Genomic DNA, 21315 nt, shown 5'->3' with positions numbered 1-21315 from the left:
ATAGGCGCAGTTTGCACTCTGTGGTATTTCCAACGATTCCATGTACTTCTACCACATGGTGTCTGCGCTTGGGTACTTGGCGGCAGTCAAAGCTCAGTGCTTCATTGTCTTTCGCCCGAAGGAGGACAAGCATATGGGGCTCAAGGCGCACCTTCTTAGGCTCTTTAAACCATTGTACACATTAACGACTTCAGAGACACCCAAGGTGCCCGTTTAGAGAGCCCAGCTGCCCGTGGTTCCCGACGACAATGGTGGAGCTTCAGCCCCGGATCCTCGCAGTCATGCTCCTGTCCCAATTCCTGTGCCGTCACAACTTGCTACCGCTCTGGCACTACCAAAGCTCAACCTTCCCGTCTCGCCTCTAGCACCACTGCTGCTTGGTTCAGCGTCGGTACTTCTCAACGACCCCATTGTGTCAGTTCCTGGCCTTCTCAACGCCGCCACATCTCTGGCCACCGCTGACGTCGATCTTGTGCCTACGTCTCTGGCCTCCACTGATGTCACTTCTGTGCCAGCGTCGCTGGACGCTGCCGCTAACCTCGCTCAAGTGTCAGCGCCTCCAGAAGTCTCCCGTGTTGCTTTTCTGCCAGTGCCTGCTAATGCCGCCACCGACTTTCTCCTGTTTTGCTGCTTTTAGAAGACGAGGTTGTTACTTCAACTCTGGTTTCGGCGCTTCCTTCGCCCCTACTACCACAGATTGGCTTGGTTCATTCCGCCAGTCAAACACATACTGCCTCTCTGGTCGTCCGCTTTTCTGGCCATGCCTGGGTGGTGCTGCACGACACGCTCCACGTCCTAGATGTCCACCCGTTCATCCTACTCGGTCTTCCATTGCCCTTCCCATGGGTGGCATCCTGGCCGTCCTCCCAATCTTTCCGTTCAGTCGTTTTGTGCCAGGCAATGGTCAATTTGGAAAAAGAAAACTATACAAAGAAATGTATAATGTAATGTATGAATGTATAAAGAAAAGAATGCACACACGCACACCCCCCTGTTCCCCGACACACACGAGCACGTTATTATTTCCATTATAGCTACTTAAATAAATATGCTATCTATGTATTATTTTCACTTTTTGAATTAAACTACAAATCAGATTTATCTAGATGCTTATCAGTCGGCTTAGTACAGTGCTTCTCAATTATTTTCTTTAACCGGATGACGTAAACGTTTTGCGTCCTCCGTTTGCGTCACTCTCTGCCACCACTGTAAATAGTATCACTAGTCTATAAAATTATGACTATAATTACAGCTCTGCATAACATTGTGCCCTTTTTAATTTTCAAGTAAAAAAAGTAGATCAACTTACAATAAAATATTACTTTATTAACATTGTTTTGTTTGTAACAGATAAGTCTTTAAGTGCCTACAACAGGAGAAAAAGTCTTGAATAGCATCATTATGTGAATTAGAATCATATTTTGAGACGAATATGGCGTAAATTAGTGCTTAACTACACGGTGACATAAACAGTTAGAGCGGCGTACAATTGTTGTGCAGCTAACATGGCAGGATGTGTCTGTGTCTGAGGAGAAGTTTTCTACATGTCCGTCCATGATCAAACATAAGTAAATAGTCCTTTATTTAAAGAAGGTTTGAAGTGTTTACTTTGTAATCGCTGTATTTGCGGCAATTTTTAACACAACCCAGATAGCAGACCGACATTGAAAAGATGTTGGAGCAACATTCCGTTGTCGATCTTATATTGTTGAATCACCATCACTTTGCACCCTGAATTAATGTTGTTTCAACGTTGAAATCCTTACAAAACCTAATGTCATTTCGATTATTAATAATGGAACAACGCTGAATCAATGTTGTTTTCGACAAAAACGCTCATCCATAGTTCAATGACTTTTCAATCATATTTTACGGTCAATCCTAAATAATCTATTTGTCAACATTAGTTCATCAACTATAAAACAATGTTAACCCAACCAAGGCCTGACGTACCATAGAACGATGTTGTTTCAATGTCACTTGACATCGAAAATTTGGATGTCAACCATACTGATGATTTTGATAGAAAATCAACATTTATTCAATGTCGGTCTGCTATCTGGGAAAGTTGCAATTTCTGATCAGGTGGAGAATTTGACTGAACACCTTGCACACGAAGAGGGCAATAAGCCGAGTATAGCGCTCTCCCAGCGGGGGGATGTGCGACAAGCCGCCAGCCGTCGGCCAAGTGTCATTCTTGGTGGGCAAGGAGCATGTCAGCCACAAAATGCAAGCCACCTCCGTATTAAACTTGTGCCATGATCCCAGTATTTTACATAATACATAACACAATGTTTACTCACTTCCTCCTAAGTCCAATGGTCCCACAGATGTCGCTCGCTTGTTTTGGCTGATCACGGGGTGAACGTAAACTTTCTAAAACCCAAAAAGGCTCACACGCCTCTCCCTGGTGCAGCTACAAAAGCCTATAGCCGTTTGGCTGGCGTGATGTGAAAAATAGACAAATTAATCTGCAAAATCAGCTGAATCCGCAGTTAATCTGTATGCTATAAAGCAATGCTGTATTGTGAGATGCTGACCCGAATGACGGCACATTCGCATTCGTCCTAAACCCGAGACCTGAGCCGCAAGTAACTCATTTTCATGGCGCGGGATTCAAAAATTGAATATAATAAAACTATCACTTCCACACACATCCAAGCGGTCCATTTCATTCAGGAGAATAAAACACAGCGTGGAATATAAAATAAACATGCTTTTAGTGTATGCTATAAAGCAATACGCACTTTAAAGCGCATCAGTTTGCCTGTATTTAAAAAAAATAAAATCGCTGCCAAACTGTAAAAATGCACTCAAGGAACATTTTTGACCTTTTGATACTGAAAAATAAAATTTATTAAAATCAATAAAAAATCATTTCAAATTGATTAGCTACATTAACTAGTGAGAACAATATGCCAAACACTTTGACCGAAAAAACAAAAATTAATAGAACAAAAATGACAGCGTCATTGGAGAGAGGGACAGTTTTTATTTTTGCTGCAGGCAGTATCAGCTCCTTTGCTATGGTGTGGGGTTATTTTGCACTGAGCAACTTGTTATGCCGGCTAATATTATACTAACAGTGCTCGCTGGTTTACTGATGTAACACTGACAAAGCATCTTTCTCCCACTGTATTAAAAATCAAAGTCAAAAGCCAAATGGTACATACTCTTCATCATATTTCCTTGTCTTAGCGCTTCATTTCTCCAGTACTCTTTGCTGTGTGCTCTTGTTTGATTCAAAAACACTGCGCACACTCTGAAAATGAGAGGGCCACTGCCACCCACTGAGTGGATGGCAATTACACTTTATTCTTGTACCGCAAAAAAGTATGTTCCCCGAGATCACGTGCGCCACCCCTGCCATCGCTCTGCACCCTCCCTGAGGGGGGGGGGGCTTAGTATAAAAAAATGGAGATGTCCACGCATTCATTTAAAATAAGACACACGATTTAGTAGATTTATTACTGTATATAGTCAGTAATACTGTGTATACTGTATTTATTTGCTGAAATTTACAAACTTCCAAAAACTGAAACATGTTCGTGTTATGAATAGTTTTCTTTTTCTACACGTCATCTGGGCCATTTTTGCACGCTAGTACGTAAAAATACTTGACCCCCATCACTACTTCTGTCTCTGCAGAGGTCACCTTCATGATAGACATCAACCTGGAATGAGGAAGGGAAACAATCACTCAGAGTCCATCACCATGTCTCATCAATATCCAGTATTAAATTATAGACAGGGTCAGTGGTCATTTTCTGTGAGAAGTCAAAGGGGACCTATAATGGAAATTTTACTTTTTCCTTTGTTGTACACAGAAAAAACACGTAGATTTTTGTAGCTTCCTTTTCAGAATCAAATCAGAATACCTTTCACATATGTCCTGCGAGAGCTTGGCGGCCTTCTGAGGGTCTTCCCTCAGCATGGCCTGATAGCTGGAGAATGATTCCACCATGCCCATGTAGCTGCTCAGGGGCATGGGCCGCTTCACCCACACACCCTCATTCCTGAAGTGGAAACAAGAAAACATATGTCCCTCCATACTGTGTGGGTTAAGGGCACGCTAGGGCCCGTCATACGTTACTGCACGCTTACCACTCTTTCTTGGTATAAGGGATAGAATTGTAGGCTTCCCGGTACAAATCAATAGACCTTGGACCAAGGCATGGATTGCGGTAAGGAATTAAAGCTGCATAAAACTGAGATGATAAAAATGGAAATAGCGTAATAACATTGTTAAATTTTACAGAATGTGGACGCTTCCCTACAAAATAAATATGAAACATATGGCATATATGGCTTTTGTCAGAAATTAGTCACCTTAGGAGTCGGAAAAATTCTTAGTAAAATAATGGAGCTTGATTGTTTTAACCAGAGGTGGACTGGCCATCGGGCATGCAGGGCACTTCTCGGTGGGCCTTTTAGGCGGGTGACGCTGTTAAATGAAAATTTTAAAAAAGTTTCTCAATCGTGGCACGCAACCCATACGTTGGTCCAATTTTGAAACTGAATGTTAGGTTTTGTGTTGGTTTTCTCCTAGTGTGACTTGTCCCTGTGATTGCCCATTTATTTCAACTGTTGTGCCTGCTCCTAGTGTATCCTCCATCCTGCATCCTCCTGTGCTCACCTGTTCCTCGTTGTGTTGTTACCCCTTGTCTGTGTGTGTATAAAAGCTCCCGGTTTCTTTTCACTCCTTGTTGCGTCATTGTCAATGTCATTGTTGAAGTCCTGTCCAAGCCCTCATGTAGTAGTCCCGCCGATAAAGTAAGTTTTGTTTGAACCTTGCCTTTTTGATCCCCAGTACTTTTGGTTGTACTTTGTGTTTTTGTTAGTTATTATTAGGGCTGTCAAAATTATCGTGTTAACGGGCGTTAATTAATTTTTTAAATTAATCACGTTAAAATATTTGACGCAATTAACGCGTGCACTGAATGAGCCGCTCTTGCATTGCCTCAAACAGATTTCAATGAGGCCGTTTATGGACATTAAGAGTGAAGAGAATGCCACCGGGTGCTTGGGGGCAGCACAGCGCCGTTCCATACTAATGTTATTCCTTCCAATAGTGGGAGAATTAGTAGTTGTGAGACGTTTATGCTGTTGCTTTGTGCTCCACACATATTTCGGTAAGTTTGCTTTCTTTTAGTGGCAATTATGTGTCTCTTGTTGTATTTTGGGTAAAATATGCACAGAGATATATGTTTTATAAAGGCCAGTGGACACAGGCGTTCTTTGGGCTGCGCAGTTTATTGGCATACGCTTCTGCAACTCCTTCACAACAAACAGAAGTATCATTTAGTGAAAGCACAACAAAAATAATATTGCTATCTCTCAAAAAAAAAATAATGTTCACAAAAAGAAAAGCACTTCAGTCTGTAGTAATGAGGCCCTATTCTCACACAGCTAAACAACAATGCAACGTGAATTGGCATTACTCAGAGTTTGGTCACTCAATTCTTATTATTGCTATTTTTATTCTTATTATTATTATATTAACTCTACTTTTGATTGAAAATTGTACAAATTTTATTAAAACGAAAATATGAAGAGGGGTTTTAATATAAAATTACTATAATTTGTAACTACAACATTTATCTTTTATGAACTACAAGTCTTACTATCCATGGATCACTTAAACAGAAAGAATGTTAATAATGCCATTTGTGGATTTATTGTTATAATAAACAAATACAGCACTTATGTACAGTATGTTGTATGTATATATCCGTCTTGTGTCTTATCTTTCCATTCCAACAATAATTTACAGAAAAATATGGCATACTTTAGAGATGGTTTGAATTGCGATTAATTACGATTAATTAATTTTTTAGCTGTAATTAACTCGATTGAAAATTTTAATCGTTTGACACCCCAAGTTATTATTAAAACGTTTTTTGAGATCACCGCCACCTGCCTGGCTGTTTTTGTTTCCCTGCATTTGGGTCCACACCACCTGCCTGCCCGCGTTTTCCTGACACTAAAACAGAGGGTTATTAGGATTGGTTGAAAATGACAGTTTTTTTTTTTTTAGAAGAATCATGTCGTGATTGGTTAGGTGCTTTATGGCTCACATCCACATAATGTAAACAAAAGAAGTTGAACGATCTCCTGCTGACTTGATCCTGGTAAAACCTAATTTTGATTTTACTTTCCAAAATCAGGCACTTTGAGGCAGCTTGACGACGGTGAACCCACTTGGCCGCTTGGCATGACCTTGCCTGGTACACCAGACTCAACGCTGTTCCAGCTATTGAGTCTGGCCACCATTCCCACGGATACAATTTCCAGGGCGGAGCAAGCCACAGGAAACAGACAGCGGAGTGTACCAATCAGAGACGGGCAGACGTGACGTTATTAACTGACGACGGAAGGACGAGGGACTTGCGCGCAGAAGTAAACATACGAAGAGAGCGGAGTTTATTCAACATGGCTAGCGCGAGACAGACTATTGTCAATGACTCGTGTCGCTGTGTTTTTGGTAATTTAAAACAGAATTTACTGCGGATTGGAACATGTTCTCGGTTATCCCGTTGACCATCTGTGTTGTGGAGACGACTTTCGGCGCGCAAGAGTGACGTTGCTCGTGAAGAACACGTCACGCAAATAAACGAATCTGATTTGTCGATTGATTTTGTACCTGCTCGAAAAGGCCGTTAATGGGATGGTTCCCAGACTATTTTTCTCAGTGTTTGAAAAATACAGGGAGAATATTCTGGCAGAGCCAGGCAAGGCATGACCCATTATGGTTGTTTTTTAGAATGAAGCAAAGAATACAGCGAAGAACACCCGGGCACTTTGAGCAGCTATGGTGGCCGCCCGAGACGCATTATCGGTGGGCAGAAGCACACGGAGGATCGGGGTGTGTCAGGCAAAAATTTTTTAGCCCAAAATGTGTCACTCTGGACAGTGGCATTTATTGTTATTTATTGAGCTGCAATGCACAGACAAACTGACTGAACGTGTAGAATGAACGAATGTAAAGGTTTTTGAGCACTGCCTCCGTGAAGGTTACAGGCACTTCTGTTTTGGCCACCTGAAGCTCACTATTTTTGGGCACAAAGACACAGAGGATCAGGGTGAAATCCACGTTCTCAGGCAAAGTGTAACCTTGGCATTTTAATCCAAAATATGCCACTATGACTTGCCTGGCGTGAACCCCCGTAAAATGCACAGTGCTTTGGGAGACAGCCATTTTGGTGAGTTTAATCATTATATCTCTTTGAATTTGGTTTGTAATTTTATGTCATAAATGCATAATTTGTTATCAACGGTTTACACTACTGCTTGAATAATTAGAATATCAAGTAAAAGTTGTTTTATTTTGATGATTAAAAAGAAAAGATTAAACCAGAATTTTTTTTCATAAAGCCTTGAAATGCAAATTGACATACCTCAAGCAGTTCCTCGTTATAACTCTTCAGATTGAGATTTTTCTTTCTTTTTTTTATTTTTTATTTATTTATTTTTTTTTAACCTCAACCATAAGAGACAGAATGTTGGAAAAAAGCACAAAATCACATTGTTTGATTTTTAAAGAATTTATTTCCAAATTAGAGTTATAAATAAGTATTTGGTCACCTACAAACAAGCAAGATTTCTGGCTGTCAAAGAGGTCTAACTTCTTCTAACGAGGTCTAACGAGGCTCCACTCGTTACCTGTATTAATGGCACCTGTTTTAACTCATTATCGGTATAAAAGACACCTGTCCACAACCCTCAGTCAGTCACACTCCAAACTCCACTATGGCCAAGACCAAAGAGCTGTCGAATGACACCAGAGACAAAATTGTAGACCTGCACCAGGCTGAGAAGACTGATCTGCAATAGGTAAAACACTTGGTGTAAAGAAATCAACTGTCAACTGAAATCAACACTTATTAGAAAGTGGAAGACATACAAGACCACTGATAATCTCCCTCGATCTGGGGCTCCATGCAAGATCTCACCCCGTGGTGTCAAAATGATAACAAGAACGGTGAGCAAAAATCCCAGAACCACACAGGGGGACCGAGTGAATGACCTACAGAGAGCTGGGACCACAGTAACAAAGGCTACTATCAGTAACACAATGCGCCGCCAGGGACTCAAATCCTGCACTGCCAGACGTGTCCCCCTGCTGAAGCCAGTACACGTCCAGGCCCGTCTGCGGTTCGCTAGAGAGCATTTGAATGATCCAGAAGAGGACTGGGAGAATGTGTTATGGTCAGATGAAACCAAAATAGAACTTTTTGGTAGAAACACAGGTTCTTGTGTTTGGAGGAGAAAGAGTACTGAATTGCATCCGAAGAACACCATACCCACTGTGAAGCATGGAGGTGGAAACATCATCCATCAGCAAGGGCATTGAAGATGAAACGTAGCTGGGTCTTTCAGCATGACAATGATCCCAAACACACAGCCAGGGCAACAAAGGAGTGGCTTTGCAAGAAACATTTCAAGGTCCTGGAGTGGCCTAGCCAGTCTCCAGATCTCAACCCCATAGAAAATCTGTGGAGGGAGTTGAAAGTCCGTGTTGCCCAACGACAGCCCCAAAACATCACTGCTCTAGAGAAGATCTGCATGGAGGAATGGGCCAAAATACCAGCAACAGTGTGTGAAAAGCTTGTGAAGAGTTACAGAAAACATTTGGCCTCTGTTATTGCGAACAAAGGGTACATAACAAATTACTGAGATGAACTTTTGGTGTTGACCAAATATTTATTTTCCACCATGATTTGAAAATAAAGTCTTTAAAAATCAAACAATGTGATTTTCCGTTTTTTCCCCCCACATTCTGTCTCTCATGGTAGAGGTTTACCCATGTTGACAATTACAGGCCTCCCTAATATTTTCAAGTGGGAGAACTTGAACAATTAGTGGTTGACTAAATATTTATTTTCCCCACTGTATACAAACCCCTGAAAAAGTATACCATTTTAGGTATTTATTTGAACCTACGTTTATTTTAAAGACAAGTTACAACTCTTTAATTTTTGGGTCCCAACCCATAAGTGAGTGACACAGGGAGGGCATGCGCAAAGCTAAAGGATTGTAGACTATTTATATTAAGAATATTAATGTGCACTGTAGGTTTTGTTTAAGGCCATTGATGTTGAAGTAGGTTTATTTTTTATACTTGTACTAAATTGTACATGTTTTCTCGAATTTTTCCATTTTAGTATGCTATATTAAACTAAAATGCGGCACCGACTGAGCTTTTTAGACAGCCCCCCCCCCCCCATTTTCATTTTCAAATTGTGGGTACCTTATTTGGATCACAGCAGGGACCAGATGCAGCAATCATTCAGGTTTGAAGATTTAGCTGTGATTTTGTGTGAACATTTAGTATTTGAAATATGATACACACCCACACACAAGAAATGCCAGGGCCATTTTTTGATTCCAGTCGACCCCTGGTTATGATGCCTAGCTCCTGGTCGCCATAGTAACAGGCTATACCTTTGAGATAGACCAACTGATTAAACATTTGTGAGCACCTCTTTGCACACTTGGTTGAGCGAGTCCAGGGAGCAGTCCGGATATTCCAGTTCCATGTCCATGGTGTAATTGAGAAGCGCCACACAGCCACGAGGCTTCAGGACCCTGTAGACCTCCTGAAGAAAGCGAGGTCTGTCAAACCAGTGGAAGGCCGACATGGCTGTTATCAGGTCCATTGAGCTGTCAGCGAATGGCAGCTCCTCCGCCATGCACTGTCTAAGTTGCAAAAAAACAGAAAACACATTTAACATACAGGGTACTGCTTAGTCAACTATATATCCATCAAGACGTGTTCCTCAGCAGCAAAAGAGTCCTATCCTGAGAAACAATCAATACCTGGTGAATTAAAATAGAGCTGTTAAACGTGACAAACAGTCTGACCTATAAAACCAAAATTTGAATACTCAGTAAGTTGCGGCTCACCTACCTATATGTGACGTTTGGCTTTTTAGCATGCTGCAGCGCCACCTCCAGCTGGGCAGGGCTCACATCAGTGCCCACCACAGACTCAAAGTGCTTGGCTAGCAGCACCGTGCCTTGACCCGAGCCACATCCAACATCCAAAGCCACTGATAAGGGCCCAGTTCTCTGACAAAATAATGTTGGTTGGCCATCACTCCCACATAAAATTGCATAAACTATCAACATACGTATTCCAAAGACCTCAGTATGAAGTAGTGTTGTACATACACGGTAAACCACTTGTTAACAAGGCCATGTTGTTTAATGTTTGTCCTGTTCACGCCACCTTTGGTAGCAATAAATCATCATTGTACTTAAATTTGAAATTAGCCATAATTGGATCACCTTATAAAACTTTGGCCGATGCTAGCTTTTCAATGGAATAGACTCATTCTGAGTGAAATCACTGCATTTCTACATACCTTATTAAGCACCTCATAAGTTATCAATGATTGTGGGTTTCTGTGTACTTTGAACTTTATGCTACTGTGCACTTGCAGTATTACCACAGCCAGATAAATTAGCATATACAAGACATAGCATAGACAAGACATTCACATGCATTGGTCGTGTTTATTTGATTCTGTTCGTATTTGTTCTCCTGAAACCTAAGGTGATTATAGTTCAAATGTATATATTTCTGTTACAACCAGTCATCACATGCTGACTCGGTTATTACTTCTATTCCATAAGTCATTCACACGTGTAAATATTTTACTAGCAAAAAAAATAAAAATAAAATAAAGGTTTTAAATATAGGCTCCTACCTGTTTTTGCACAAAATTTATCACATGTTGAATCAGGTGATCTGAAGGAGAAATCCTATACTTCCAATATGAGGCAGCATGTTCTTTGCCTTCAAACAGACGGTGAGCCATAACTAGTAGAGAGGCCCCTAAAACTAGTTTCTAAAGGAACTGAGAGTAGAGCGTCTCACTGCACTCAACATTCAGATTACATGCACAAAAGCACATGCGCACACACACACACAAAAGGAGTGGCTCAAAGGGCTCTATGCCCAGAACCAGACACTTTACCAGAGACTAAAAAAAAAAAAAATAGAAAAAGGAAGCTACTGTATGTCCTCACATGCCCTGGAGCTCCTCACTCTTATCCGGTTTTGGTTTCTTCCCATTGCTGCCATTCAAGTTTGAGCCTTCATAATCTTTTTGTCCCAAAAAGCAACAAAAACAAAAGCATGAATATCGATGTTGTAGTGACCACTACATCCTCTCTACATAATTCACCCATGGAAGGTGGGGGATATTGTGTTCCGGAGGGAAAGTCTTTGACGCGTGCATACCTGTCAACCCGAGGCCGTTAGCAATCTTACAAATAGTGACCTATGCCCTTACAAATTGGTGACTAATCTTACAATGTATACAGAGTGACCCAAAAAAAAAAGTTTACACTGCCATAATACAACTTAAATGCCATGATTATTCATCTTAGAATTAGAATTTAATCACAAATTATACATTATTGTAAAGAACATGTACAGTACACTCTATTTTTCAATGTGTCCTCCCTTAAGTGTCACAACAGCCTCCAGGCGCCTGCGGAACGCTTGACAGGTCTTCTTTATGTAGGATGCTGTCATCTTTTCCCAAGATCTAACAATGGACCTCTCCAAGGCTGCCACAGAAGTTTGTGGCTTCTTACAGGCACTGTCCTCCACAGTTGCCCATATGCTATAATCCAGGGGATTGAGATCTGGAGTCTGGGGTGGCCACATATCCCCTTGTCAATCAACTTTTTGGTCCGCACAGATCTTCACTTCCAGACCCAGGTTTTCGTGAGGCTGTTCCAGTATCTTTCAGCTTCTTCTTAACTTTGTAGACTGCACATCTGGATATTCTCAGATTTGCTGCAATCTCAGTAGGTGTCAGACCAGCACGCAGCAATTCAGGTACAGCTAAAGTTTTCTTCATTTTCAGCAGAAGCACAGGAATTGTAGAGACGAGAGATTACCAGCTGCATTGAGTGACCTTAATGTATCACTTAACCATGACAACCTATTTAGATATGTTTCAATGGCTTTTAAACAAGCAGTCAACTGAGTGTAAACTTTTTTTTGGGTCACCCTGTATAGCATGCAATATGAAACAAAAATAAAACTCAATTTTTTAAATAATATGAATTTATAAGTAATATTGTAACATATAACCTGGTGCAATCAAAGAACAATCAATATCTTCAGCTACATCATGATTACTAAAATTTAACAGTGACTTTTGTTATATTTGTATGTAGCACTTTTGGCAATTTCTATCATGTCTTGATGGCCACACTTCATGGCACTATAGCTCGCAATTCAGTTTGACTTGAAGGTAGTTCTTTAGCGTGTCCAATTATGAATTAAAAAGGTCAATTGATTAAATTAACTTACCGATGCAATCTTTGTGTCAGGGAACATTTCTTTTGCTAATTCTGAGAAGTGATCAGCAATAGTTGCAGGCAAATTGTGTTCGGCAACAAATTGGCAGAATAAAATCTCTGCTTTCGTCACTTTTCATTCTGCAGACTTCATCTTTATGACCAGTGTTGTTAATCTTACTTTTAAATAGTAATTAATAACAGTTACAAATTACTTCTCCCAAAAAGCAATTGAGTTAGTAACTCAGTTACCTGAAGGTAAGAGTAATTAGTTGCTTGGCAAAGTAACTGGTGTTACCATTCGTGTTTTTTTTTTTCCCCATTTTTTCCCCCCCAAAAAAACAAAAACAGAAAAACAAAAAACATTGTAACCTTTGCTATGTTTGGAAGTCATTTAATGTTGTGAATCAACTGTTAAAGTTGTTAAAATTGTTCCCGTTTATGCATTGGTTCCCTTCTGTCTACTTTTGACATGTGAAAGTTTTAAAACTGTTTCATCATTTAAAGATAGATTCAAGTCAAGATTTTGCCGATTTACGAGTATTTTAGATAAAAAGTTACTTAGGTTCACTAGGAAGGTTCACTACAACAGAGCCTTTCTGAGAAGTCTACTGCTTTAAGATGGTGGCTGTTTACTAACGCCACAGAGTCTGTCATTTCGCATGTAGTTCCATATGCATGTGATATTTAGGCGTAAATTGTAGGCTGTCGGCTACAGTCAGAAAATATTGGAGCCATCTAGCCTAGCATCGCGTTTGCTACAGCGTCACAACAAACACTCTTCTTTCTCCGTGTCTCTGACTTTTCTCGCGTCAGTCAACCAACGTAGTAATGCATAGTAACGCACATCGTCTCGTTGACGAAACAGTGACAAAATCCGAACGTAGAAAAAAACATAATGTACAAAAAACGTACAGATTTTGAATGTACGGCGTACACATTTAAAAATCAGCGCTCACTTGTACAAATTACGCCGAAACCGAAACTTGACAGGTATGCGCGTGGTTTCCAGGTCAGAGGGAATAGAGACACGAGCGGCCGATATGCGACATCCTGACTCAGACTCACCCACACCATCTGCTACAGTGGTGACCTGGACGTCTGCCTCGCCAAAGTCTACGAGGCTTAGTAAGAACTTTGTACGAAATGGCGGACATTGGCTTTCTCAAGCTGCCGATGTTTTCTGAGTCTGCTGCAGCCGCGTGATTTGCGCGTGCAGAGGCCGCAGTTCGCCCTCTGTGGTATTTCCGACGATACCATCCGCTTCTACTACATGGTGTCTGCGCTCGGCGCGGTCAAAGCTCAGTGCCTCAATGTCTTTCACCCGAAGAAGGACAAGTATACGGGGCTCAAGGCGCAGTTCTCAGGCTCTTTGAACCGTTGTACACATTAACAACTTCAGAGACGCCCAAGGTGCCTATCATGAAAGCCCAACTGCCCGAGGTTCCCGACGACGATGGCGGCGCTTCCACCCCGGTTCCTCGCAGTCATGCTACCGTCCTGATGCCTGTGCCACCACAGCTCACTCCAGCTCTGGTTCTTCCCAACGCAGACATTTCCGTCTCACCTCCAGCACCACTCCTGCACACTTTAGCTCTGGTGCTTCATTCCGACCACATTGTGTCCGGTCCTGGTTTTCTCGCCGCCGCCACCACGTCTCCGGCCACCGCTGACGTCGATCTTGTGCCTACGTCTCTGGCCTTCACTGACGTCGCTTCTGTACCAGCGTCAATGGACGCCGCCGCTAACCTCGCTCCAGTGCCAGCGCCTCCAGAAGTCTCTGGTGTCGCTCCTCTGCCAACGCCTGCTAAGACCGCTACCGACTCTCTACTGTCTCTGTTCTGTCCGATCATTCCGTTTAGTTGGGTTACGCCCAGGGCCGTTCCTGACCAAATTGGTGCCCTAGGCAACATTTTTATTGGCGGGCCCCCCCCCCCCCCCCCCCTTATTTTCACCACATATATTTAAACACTCACACTGAAAAAGCACGTTATCTCTTTGTAATGTATTATATAAAAAAAGACAACAACAAAAAAACTATTCAAAAGCACCAATGAAAACACTTCAAAAACATATGCATTAAATAAATTACAATTGTTATTACAATATGATTAACACCCACCCACACAAACCTATATAAAGACACACAGAACACTATAAAATGCAACTTTTTTTTTTCACCATGACTTATAACCTTACTCACCTTGTCTTCAATGATGCAAAATCATCTATTGCACTTTCATATGACAGTTGTTTTGGAAGATGCACTTTTTTCCTGGACTTGGTGGGCTTGGACTTGGTGCTGATGTGGATAAGTTCGCTGTAAAAGATGGCCCAGGATGTACAGAGGTAGAAAGAAAATATTTCAGAAGAGCATCTACAAAGAGAAGAAAGTGGAATGTTACATTATATTAGTCAAATAGCTGTTGATTGTGAAACCAGCATGACATAACCATAATAGCGCCTAAATTCTTGCAGCCTAATGTACCTGTCTATTGGATCCAGCCACTATCTTTGATGGGCGTAGTTAAAAGAAAATAAATTCTTGAAGCACAGCAACTACACAGGACTATCCAATAATAATGAATTAAATAATATATGATAGCAAAAAAATTAATAAATTGAATATGTTTTTACATGAATGTGATCGCCATTTTAATTAATTAATGACACATTTAATAACAACTGTTTGCATTTAAATCCGTGGCACTTTTAATCCCCCATACCACAGAACTTTGAAATTATTCATTCCATATTTAATGGTGTATTTATTGAATTAACCTTGGCACTTTTAGGCAAGGCAAATTTATTGGAAAAGCACAATTTAACACAAGGTAAAAGTGGTTCACATCACATGAAAATATGCAAGACAATTTTAGCCTCCCATACACTTTGTCCAAATACCTCTAAAATCTGAGGTGGAGTAAATTTAATTGAAACTAATCCACAGCTGGCTGAGTACTGAAAATATTTCTAAAACAACAGCCTGGCTAATGATGTTATACTGACATAGTGCTTTTCCACCTTTCAAGGCGCTTTACACTATCTCGCCATCCACCTACTGGTGACGCAGCACCAGGAGCAATGTGGGGTTCAGTATCTTGCTCAAGGACACTTAGACGAGTTCATCAGGGCGAAGAATCAAACCCACGACCTCTGGGTTGAGGGACAACTACTCTACCACTGAGCCACGCCACCCCAATGATACAATATAATTTTGCTTTAGCACTAAGTCATATAGGCTCTATAACCGCTAGCTTGCAGTTGCGCTAAGTCTATGTGCTTATGCAGTTGAAAAAAAATCATCACAACAAACCTGTTTTTCTTCACGTCTTTGCTGTCTTCTTTCTTTTTCTTCTGACCCGAAGGGCTTTTGTCTTTTCATGAAGTTAACTTGTCACGTCACGTCGCTCAATTGCGGAGGCTAAAAATAGCACCTTCAAGTAGCTCGCTGGTCTGCTGGGTGGTGAGACCAGGGTCCGTGGTGAAATTATCCCATCACAGGAAAAAGTGAAACGGGTAGAAGGCACACTAGAAAAATGATTTCATTATTATTTAAAGACTTATTATGAACGGTTTTGTTGTTCTTTTCTTTTATTGTTTTGTATAATTTTTTGAATACTGCTTTCATCAAATATTATTTGAATATTTTTCTTGACGCCTTTTTGGACGCTGGTGCGCCCTTAGGCAGTTGCCTAAATTGCCTTATGGGCGGCACGGGTCTGGTTACGCCTGGCGTCCTATGCAGGGGTGTATTCTGGGGTCAGGGGGTATATAGTGACCACTACATCCTCTCTACATAATTCACCTATGGAACTATGGTAGGAGATGTAGTGTTCTGGGGGGGAACTCTTTGACTCGCGGTTTCCAGGTCAGAGGGACTAGAGACACGAGCGGCCAACACGAGACATCCCTACTCTACTCGCCGCCTCAGACTCGCACACATCATCCACGACAATGTGTTTCAATGCGCGTACCACCATCAACCAATTTCAATGTAATTTTAAGCACCCACAGAGTTCCTTCTGGGTCATACTCTTTCACACAAGTTGCTCTTGTGTACGCCGCAGTGCATAATCACATAGAATTAAAAGTAGAAAATAGGCTCGTTGAACCCAGACCTGAAAATCAACACTATACTGTATTTGGATTGCATCGATTTGTTAGATCTGATGACACTAAACAAGTGTAGATATGTTATATTTAAACAACTGGTGATGTTCTCAGATTTATTAATCAAATATCCATTTTCAACACCGCTTATCCTTGCCAGGCTTGTGGGTGCTGGACCTTATCCCAGCTGACTTTGGGCGAAAGGTGGATTAAATACTAAATTGCTCGCCAGCCAGTCATAGGGCACACTCACCATCACACAGCACTAGACTACAACCTCATTCATAAAATACTACATGTACAAGGTGGCATTCCTCATGAGCTTATTGACAACCAACAGTGTATCAAGTGCAAGTACAACATTCGGAAGAATAAACTAACTCTACTTCAATATCCAAGTATAAAAGGATGTGTAGGTCATAAAAACCTTTCTACTCTGAGCACAGAATAAGGATTTGCAAAGATAATATACTTGTTCGATGGGTAATGTGGGCAAGTCCTGTGAACATTGCATTAGAATTTTTTATTTTTTTGGTCCGAAAAGACCAGGCAGCTTTTAGACAGCACATGGGTTTTTGTACAAAGAGCCCATTGTAAGATGGGAGGCCCCATTATGTCCTTTGGTACATGGAATGTTTGATAATGAGCACCTTTAAAGGGAAAGCATCATCAGAAGTACGGCATCATTGCACACCATTTCTTGCAAGCTTGAATAAACTTAAAGGGGACAGATTATGGAAAATTAACTTTTGAATTGTTTGTTGGGTCTCTGGTGGCACGCTCAGATATTCATGGCTTGTGAGTCGTAACTACCAAAAGGTCTGGAAAAACATTCCACACCAGAAAGTAATCAGGTTGATGAAAGGTACATTGAATAATGGTAGTTAAATATAAATAAGCCTCTTTAGGATACTGGAAGAACGTCTTATTTGAATGTTGAAACAAAATACGAGCTTTTGACAGAAAAAAAAATGTACCTTTGACTACGTCAAATAAAAAACATAGGAACTCAATGTCAGTCTATATGAGCTATTGGCTTGTTTTTATCATTGTCGTGTTTGTTGATCCTTCGTCCTAACAATTTGCCGGACTGAAAAACATGTTTGTTATTGTAGAGCGCTACCCATGAGAGTGTTGTGCTATAGTAATTGTTCTCAAGGGACAATGGCACTAATGACCTCAGTTGACCATGGAATTCAGATTGCATATATGAATTGTTGAAATATAATTTTGATAAGTTGAGTCATTCAAAGGCAGAGTATAACTGCCTTCATATTATTCTTTGCTTAACATCCATAACATTTAATGGGCCCAAAATGCCTTAGTTTAACGTTGATTATTACTTTGATTACATAATCGATAGTAATTGGACAATTGCAAGCAGACATCCACTTGAAATTGAAAGAGTCCTCATTTCATATATATATATATATATATATATATATATATATATATATATATATATATATATATATATATATATATATATATATATATATATATATATCGCCACCCACCAAATCACTGGATTATGGGATATTTACATCAAACGATATTAACCGGAAACACTTTTTTTGACAGCGGCATCATAAGACTGTCATAAAACCAAATGAATCATTATGAAGCTTTGCAGCCAATTGGTTCAAGCTTTGCAGCCAATTGATTCATTTGATGACGCTTCTTGAATTAATAAAGCTTTGCAGCCAATTGGTTCAAAGCTTCATTAATTCAAGAAGCGTCATTTTGCCTACACTTCCCGCATGGGGGAGACAGTGAACCTCTGCTGCCACCTGCTGTCAACACTTGTCATCCAACATGCCTCCTAGCATGCATTGCAGCTCTACAGATGTAAATAACATTCAAAATTCATGGTCTGTGCTAATAATTTCTTCAGTTACTATTCCAGTTTCATTAATTGCTAGTTAGCTACTTTGAGTGTGGCGCTATAAGACTGTGATAAGACCATCATAATTATGACATGACACTGCCATGAGCATTAATGAATGCTTATGAGAGATGTCAAATTATCTCACTTTTGACTGCATGTAAAAGATCCGAGCTGGACATAGAGTTGGTGATATAATTTGCCGGATGACGGTTAGTGACATCTGTCATAAGCATTCATTGATGCTCATAATAGTGTCATGTCATAATTATGGCTGTCTTCTGGCAGTCTTATGACGCCGCTGTCAAATAAAGTGTTAGCTATTAACCCAAATAAATCAACATATAAGCCACACTGGACTATAAGCCGCAGGACTCAAAATGAGGGAAAAAAGTAGCGGCCTATAGTCCGAAAATTATGGTGTGTATATATATATCTCCAAATATAGACATAAAGTATGAATAAAGAAGAACTGGGCCTCTTAACTTTGATCACGAAGCATAGGAGGATAATTATCATATTCACTACCATTATTAGTGCAATGTGAATGGAACTCACGGAAAAGTTATAGAAAAAGACATATACAGTGAGAGGATGTAATTTTAAGTCATAGGCGGAGTTTGACTTTTGGGGCAGGGGGGGGCACAACATGTTGATGACCCCAAAACGCAGCGCCAGCAATAAAATTAACTTACAAGAATATTTATGATAATAAGATGACAATGAGCGTTTTTTGTTTCCCATCATTCTTGAGGGGAATTCTAAATCAGGGTGCTTAGAGAATACTTTTCGCCAAGATCGTCAACCATTGAATATGGTATGCCCGCCGGTGTCATGCCAATGTAGTTACCCCAGTCAAAAATTGTATCCCCTGGGCGGAGCCATATGGAAGTAGATTTGTGTCTTTATTATTCAATTAAAAAAAAAAAAGTTGTTTCAATCAAAAAAAGTCGCTTCAATCCCCCCCCAAAAATGTGTTTGAATGCAAAATTAAATTTGAAACTCAAAAAAATGCATGTGGAAGCTATTTTTCTTCAATTTTTTTTTTTTTTTTTGATTGGATTCGTTTTTTTGATTGAAGTAATGTTGATTTGTGTTTGAGCAACATTTTGGCTAGGACGTTTTTGTCTTTATTATTCAATCAAAAAAGAAGTTGCTTCAAAAAATATATATTTTCAAAAAAAAAATTTACTTCAATCAAAAAAGGGAAAAATTTCAATCATAGAAAACCTTTTTGGATGCAAAAAAATATTTGAGATTGAAAAATTTGCATTTGAACACTTAATTTTTCATTGAAAAAAATTTATTTGATTGAAGCAATCCTTTTTGTGTTCGGGCCATATTATGGGTAGGACTTTTGTGTCTAAATTATTCAATCTAGGGGTATGACAAAATATCGAAACGGTGATATATCGTGATACTTTGTATCCCAAAAGGTTATCGATATGCTCCTGCCAATAAATGAGATTTGTTTTTAAAAAGGTGTCAATGTTGTTGTGGGTTTTTTTTGTTTTGTTTTTTTTAAAAGGGAACCGACAAGTTGCTGCCAAAATCTTCCACCAGAATAGTGTCTCAGTTAACTCTAAGGCTGCCATTGACGGTGCTCGATGCCCAATCCATTTAGACTGGGAACTTTTGTTCATTCAAAACCAGAGCATTCACAGTCATTCGGTCTGATTTTCAGGGCATTTACAGGTCACTTGCTGTTCATTTTAGGGCATTTACAGGTCATTTCCGGTTGCGTTTGAGTCACTGCCTATTCATTTGGGTGATTCCCAGGTCACTTCCTGTCCTGTAACTCAAAATAAACAGGAAGTGACCCATAAAATACCTCAAAATCAACGGTAAGTAACTGAAATCAACAGGAAAATTATCTTAAATGGCCTAAATTACCTCATTGGCTGCCACTGAGAGCCATCGACGTTCAATCCGCTTGAAATTAACTAATGTTCATTCGCTGCCACCCTCCCAGTTCAAATGGATTGGACGTCTACTAGTGATGAACTCATTCCAATTCACAGCAGAAGCTTGTTTTTCTGTTTATTAGTTGTTTGTAAAATATCCTAGAATGATTTTCTGACCAATGTATCAATAATCGTTGTATCGCCATATCGTCAAATCGTTATCGTGAGCTTTGTAAGGCAAGGCAAGGCAAGGCAAATTTATTTATATAGCACAATTCAACACAAGGCAATTCAAAGTGCTTTACATCACATGAAAACCATAAAAATCACATTTAAATCAACACAACGTAAAAACCAAGACAAAAGATCGCATTTAATCACAGAATAAAAATAAATAAATAAAAATAAAACAAGAAATAAAGCAAAAACTACTACTAATAATAATCATTGAAATCAGCAATGGAGATAAGCACAAGAGGAATAGAAGGCAGGTAGATTGAAATATATAGACAGTTATGGATATGCAGTGCTAAACAAAAGCGTTTTTAGCCCTGATTTAAATGAGCTAACGGTTTGAGCATACTTCAGACCTTCGGGTAACTTGTTCCAGAGGTGAGGAGCATAATAACTAAATGCTGCCTCACCCTGCTTGGTTCTTGTTCTTGGAACATGCAGAAGACCCGTTCCAGACGACCTTAAGGGTCTAGATGTCTCATAGGAATCTAACAAGTCAAGCATGTATTTTGGTCCAAGGCCATTAAGTGTTTTGTAGACGAGCAGTAGTATTTTATAGTCTATCCTTTGACTCACTGGAAGCCAGTGTAGCGATTTCAAAACCGGTGTAATGTGGTCCAGCTTCCTTGTATTTGTGAGGACTCTAGCTGCAGCATTCTGTACTAGCTGCAGCTTCCTGACTGATTTTTTATCAAGACCTGTAAATATACCGTTGCAGTAGTCCAATCTGCTGAAAACGAATGCATGCATAAGTTTTTCCATGTCTTGTTGAGTCAGAAGCCCCTTAATTCTGGTTATATTTTTTAGGTGGTAATAAGCGGATTTAGTAACGGACTTTAGATGGCTATCAAATTTTAG

The 21315-nt window shown here is 40.1% G+C and overlaps 1 protein-coding gene across 1 annotated transcript; it reads right to left on the bottom strand.

Annotated features, from left to right (window-relative positions):
- Positions 1 to 2991: 2991 nt before the first annotated feature.
- Positions 2992 to 11197, bottom strand: LOC130927217 (putative methyltransferase DDB_G0268948). The gene is made up of 6 exons (XM_057852880.1): positions 10713 to 11197; positions 9911 to 10071; positions 9483 to 9699; positions 4105 to 4208; positions 3879 to 4016; positions 2992 to 3674 (listed from the first exon to the last, which is right to left on the bottom strand). Exons 1-6 carry the CDS (start codon positions 10821 to 10823, stop codon positions 3572 to 3574), a joined length of 834 nt encoding a protein of 277 aa, XP_057708863.1. The 5' UTR covers positions 10824 to 11197; the 3' UTR covers positions 2992 to 3571.
- Positions 11198 to 21315: the final 10118 nt, after the last annotated feature.

This window comes from Corythoichthys intestinalis, chromosome 12 (genome assembly GCF_030265065.1).
Source record: "Corythoichthys intestinalis isolate RoL2023-P3 chromosome 12, ASM3026506v1, whole genome shotgun sequence".
Classification (NCBI taxonomy): Eukaryota; Metazoa; Chordata; class Actinopteri; order Syngnathiformes; family Syngnathidae; genus Corythoichthys; species Corythoichthys intestinalis.
The sequence above is the reverse complement of the archived record's forward strand: the minus strand, read 5'-3'. Positions and strand labels throughout refer to the sequence as shown.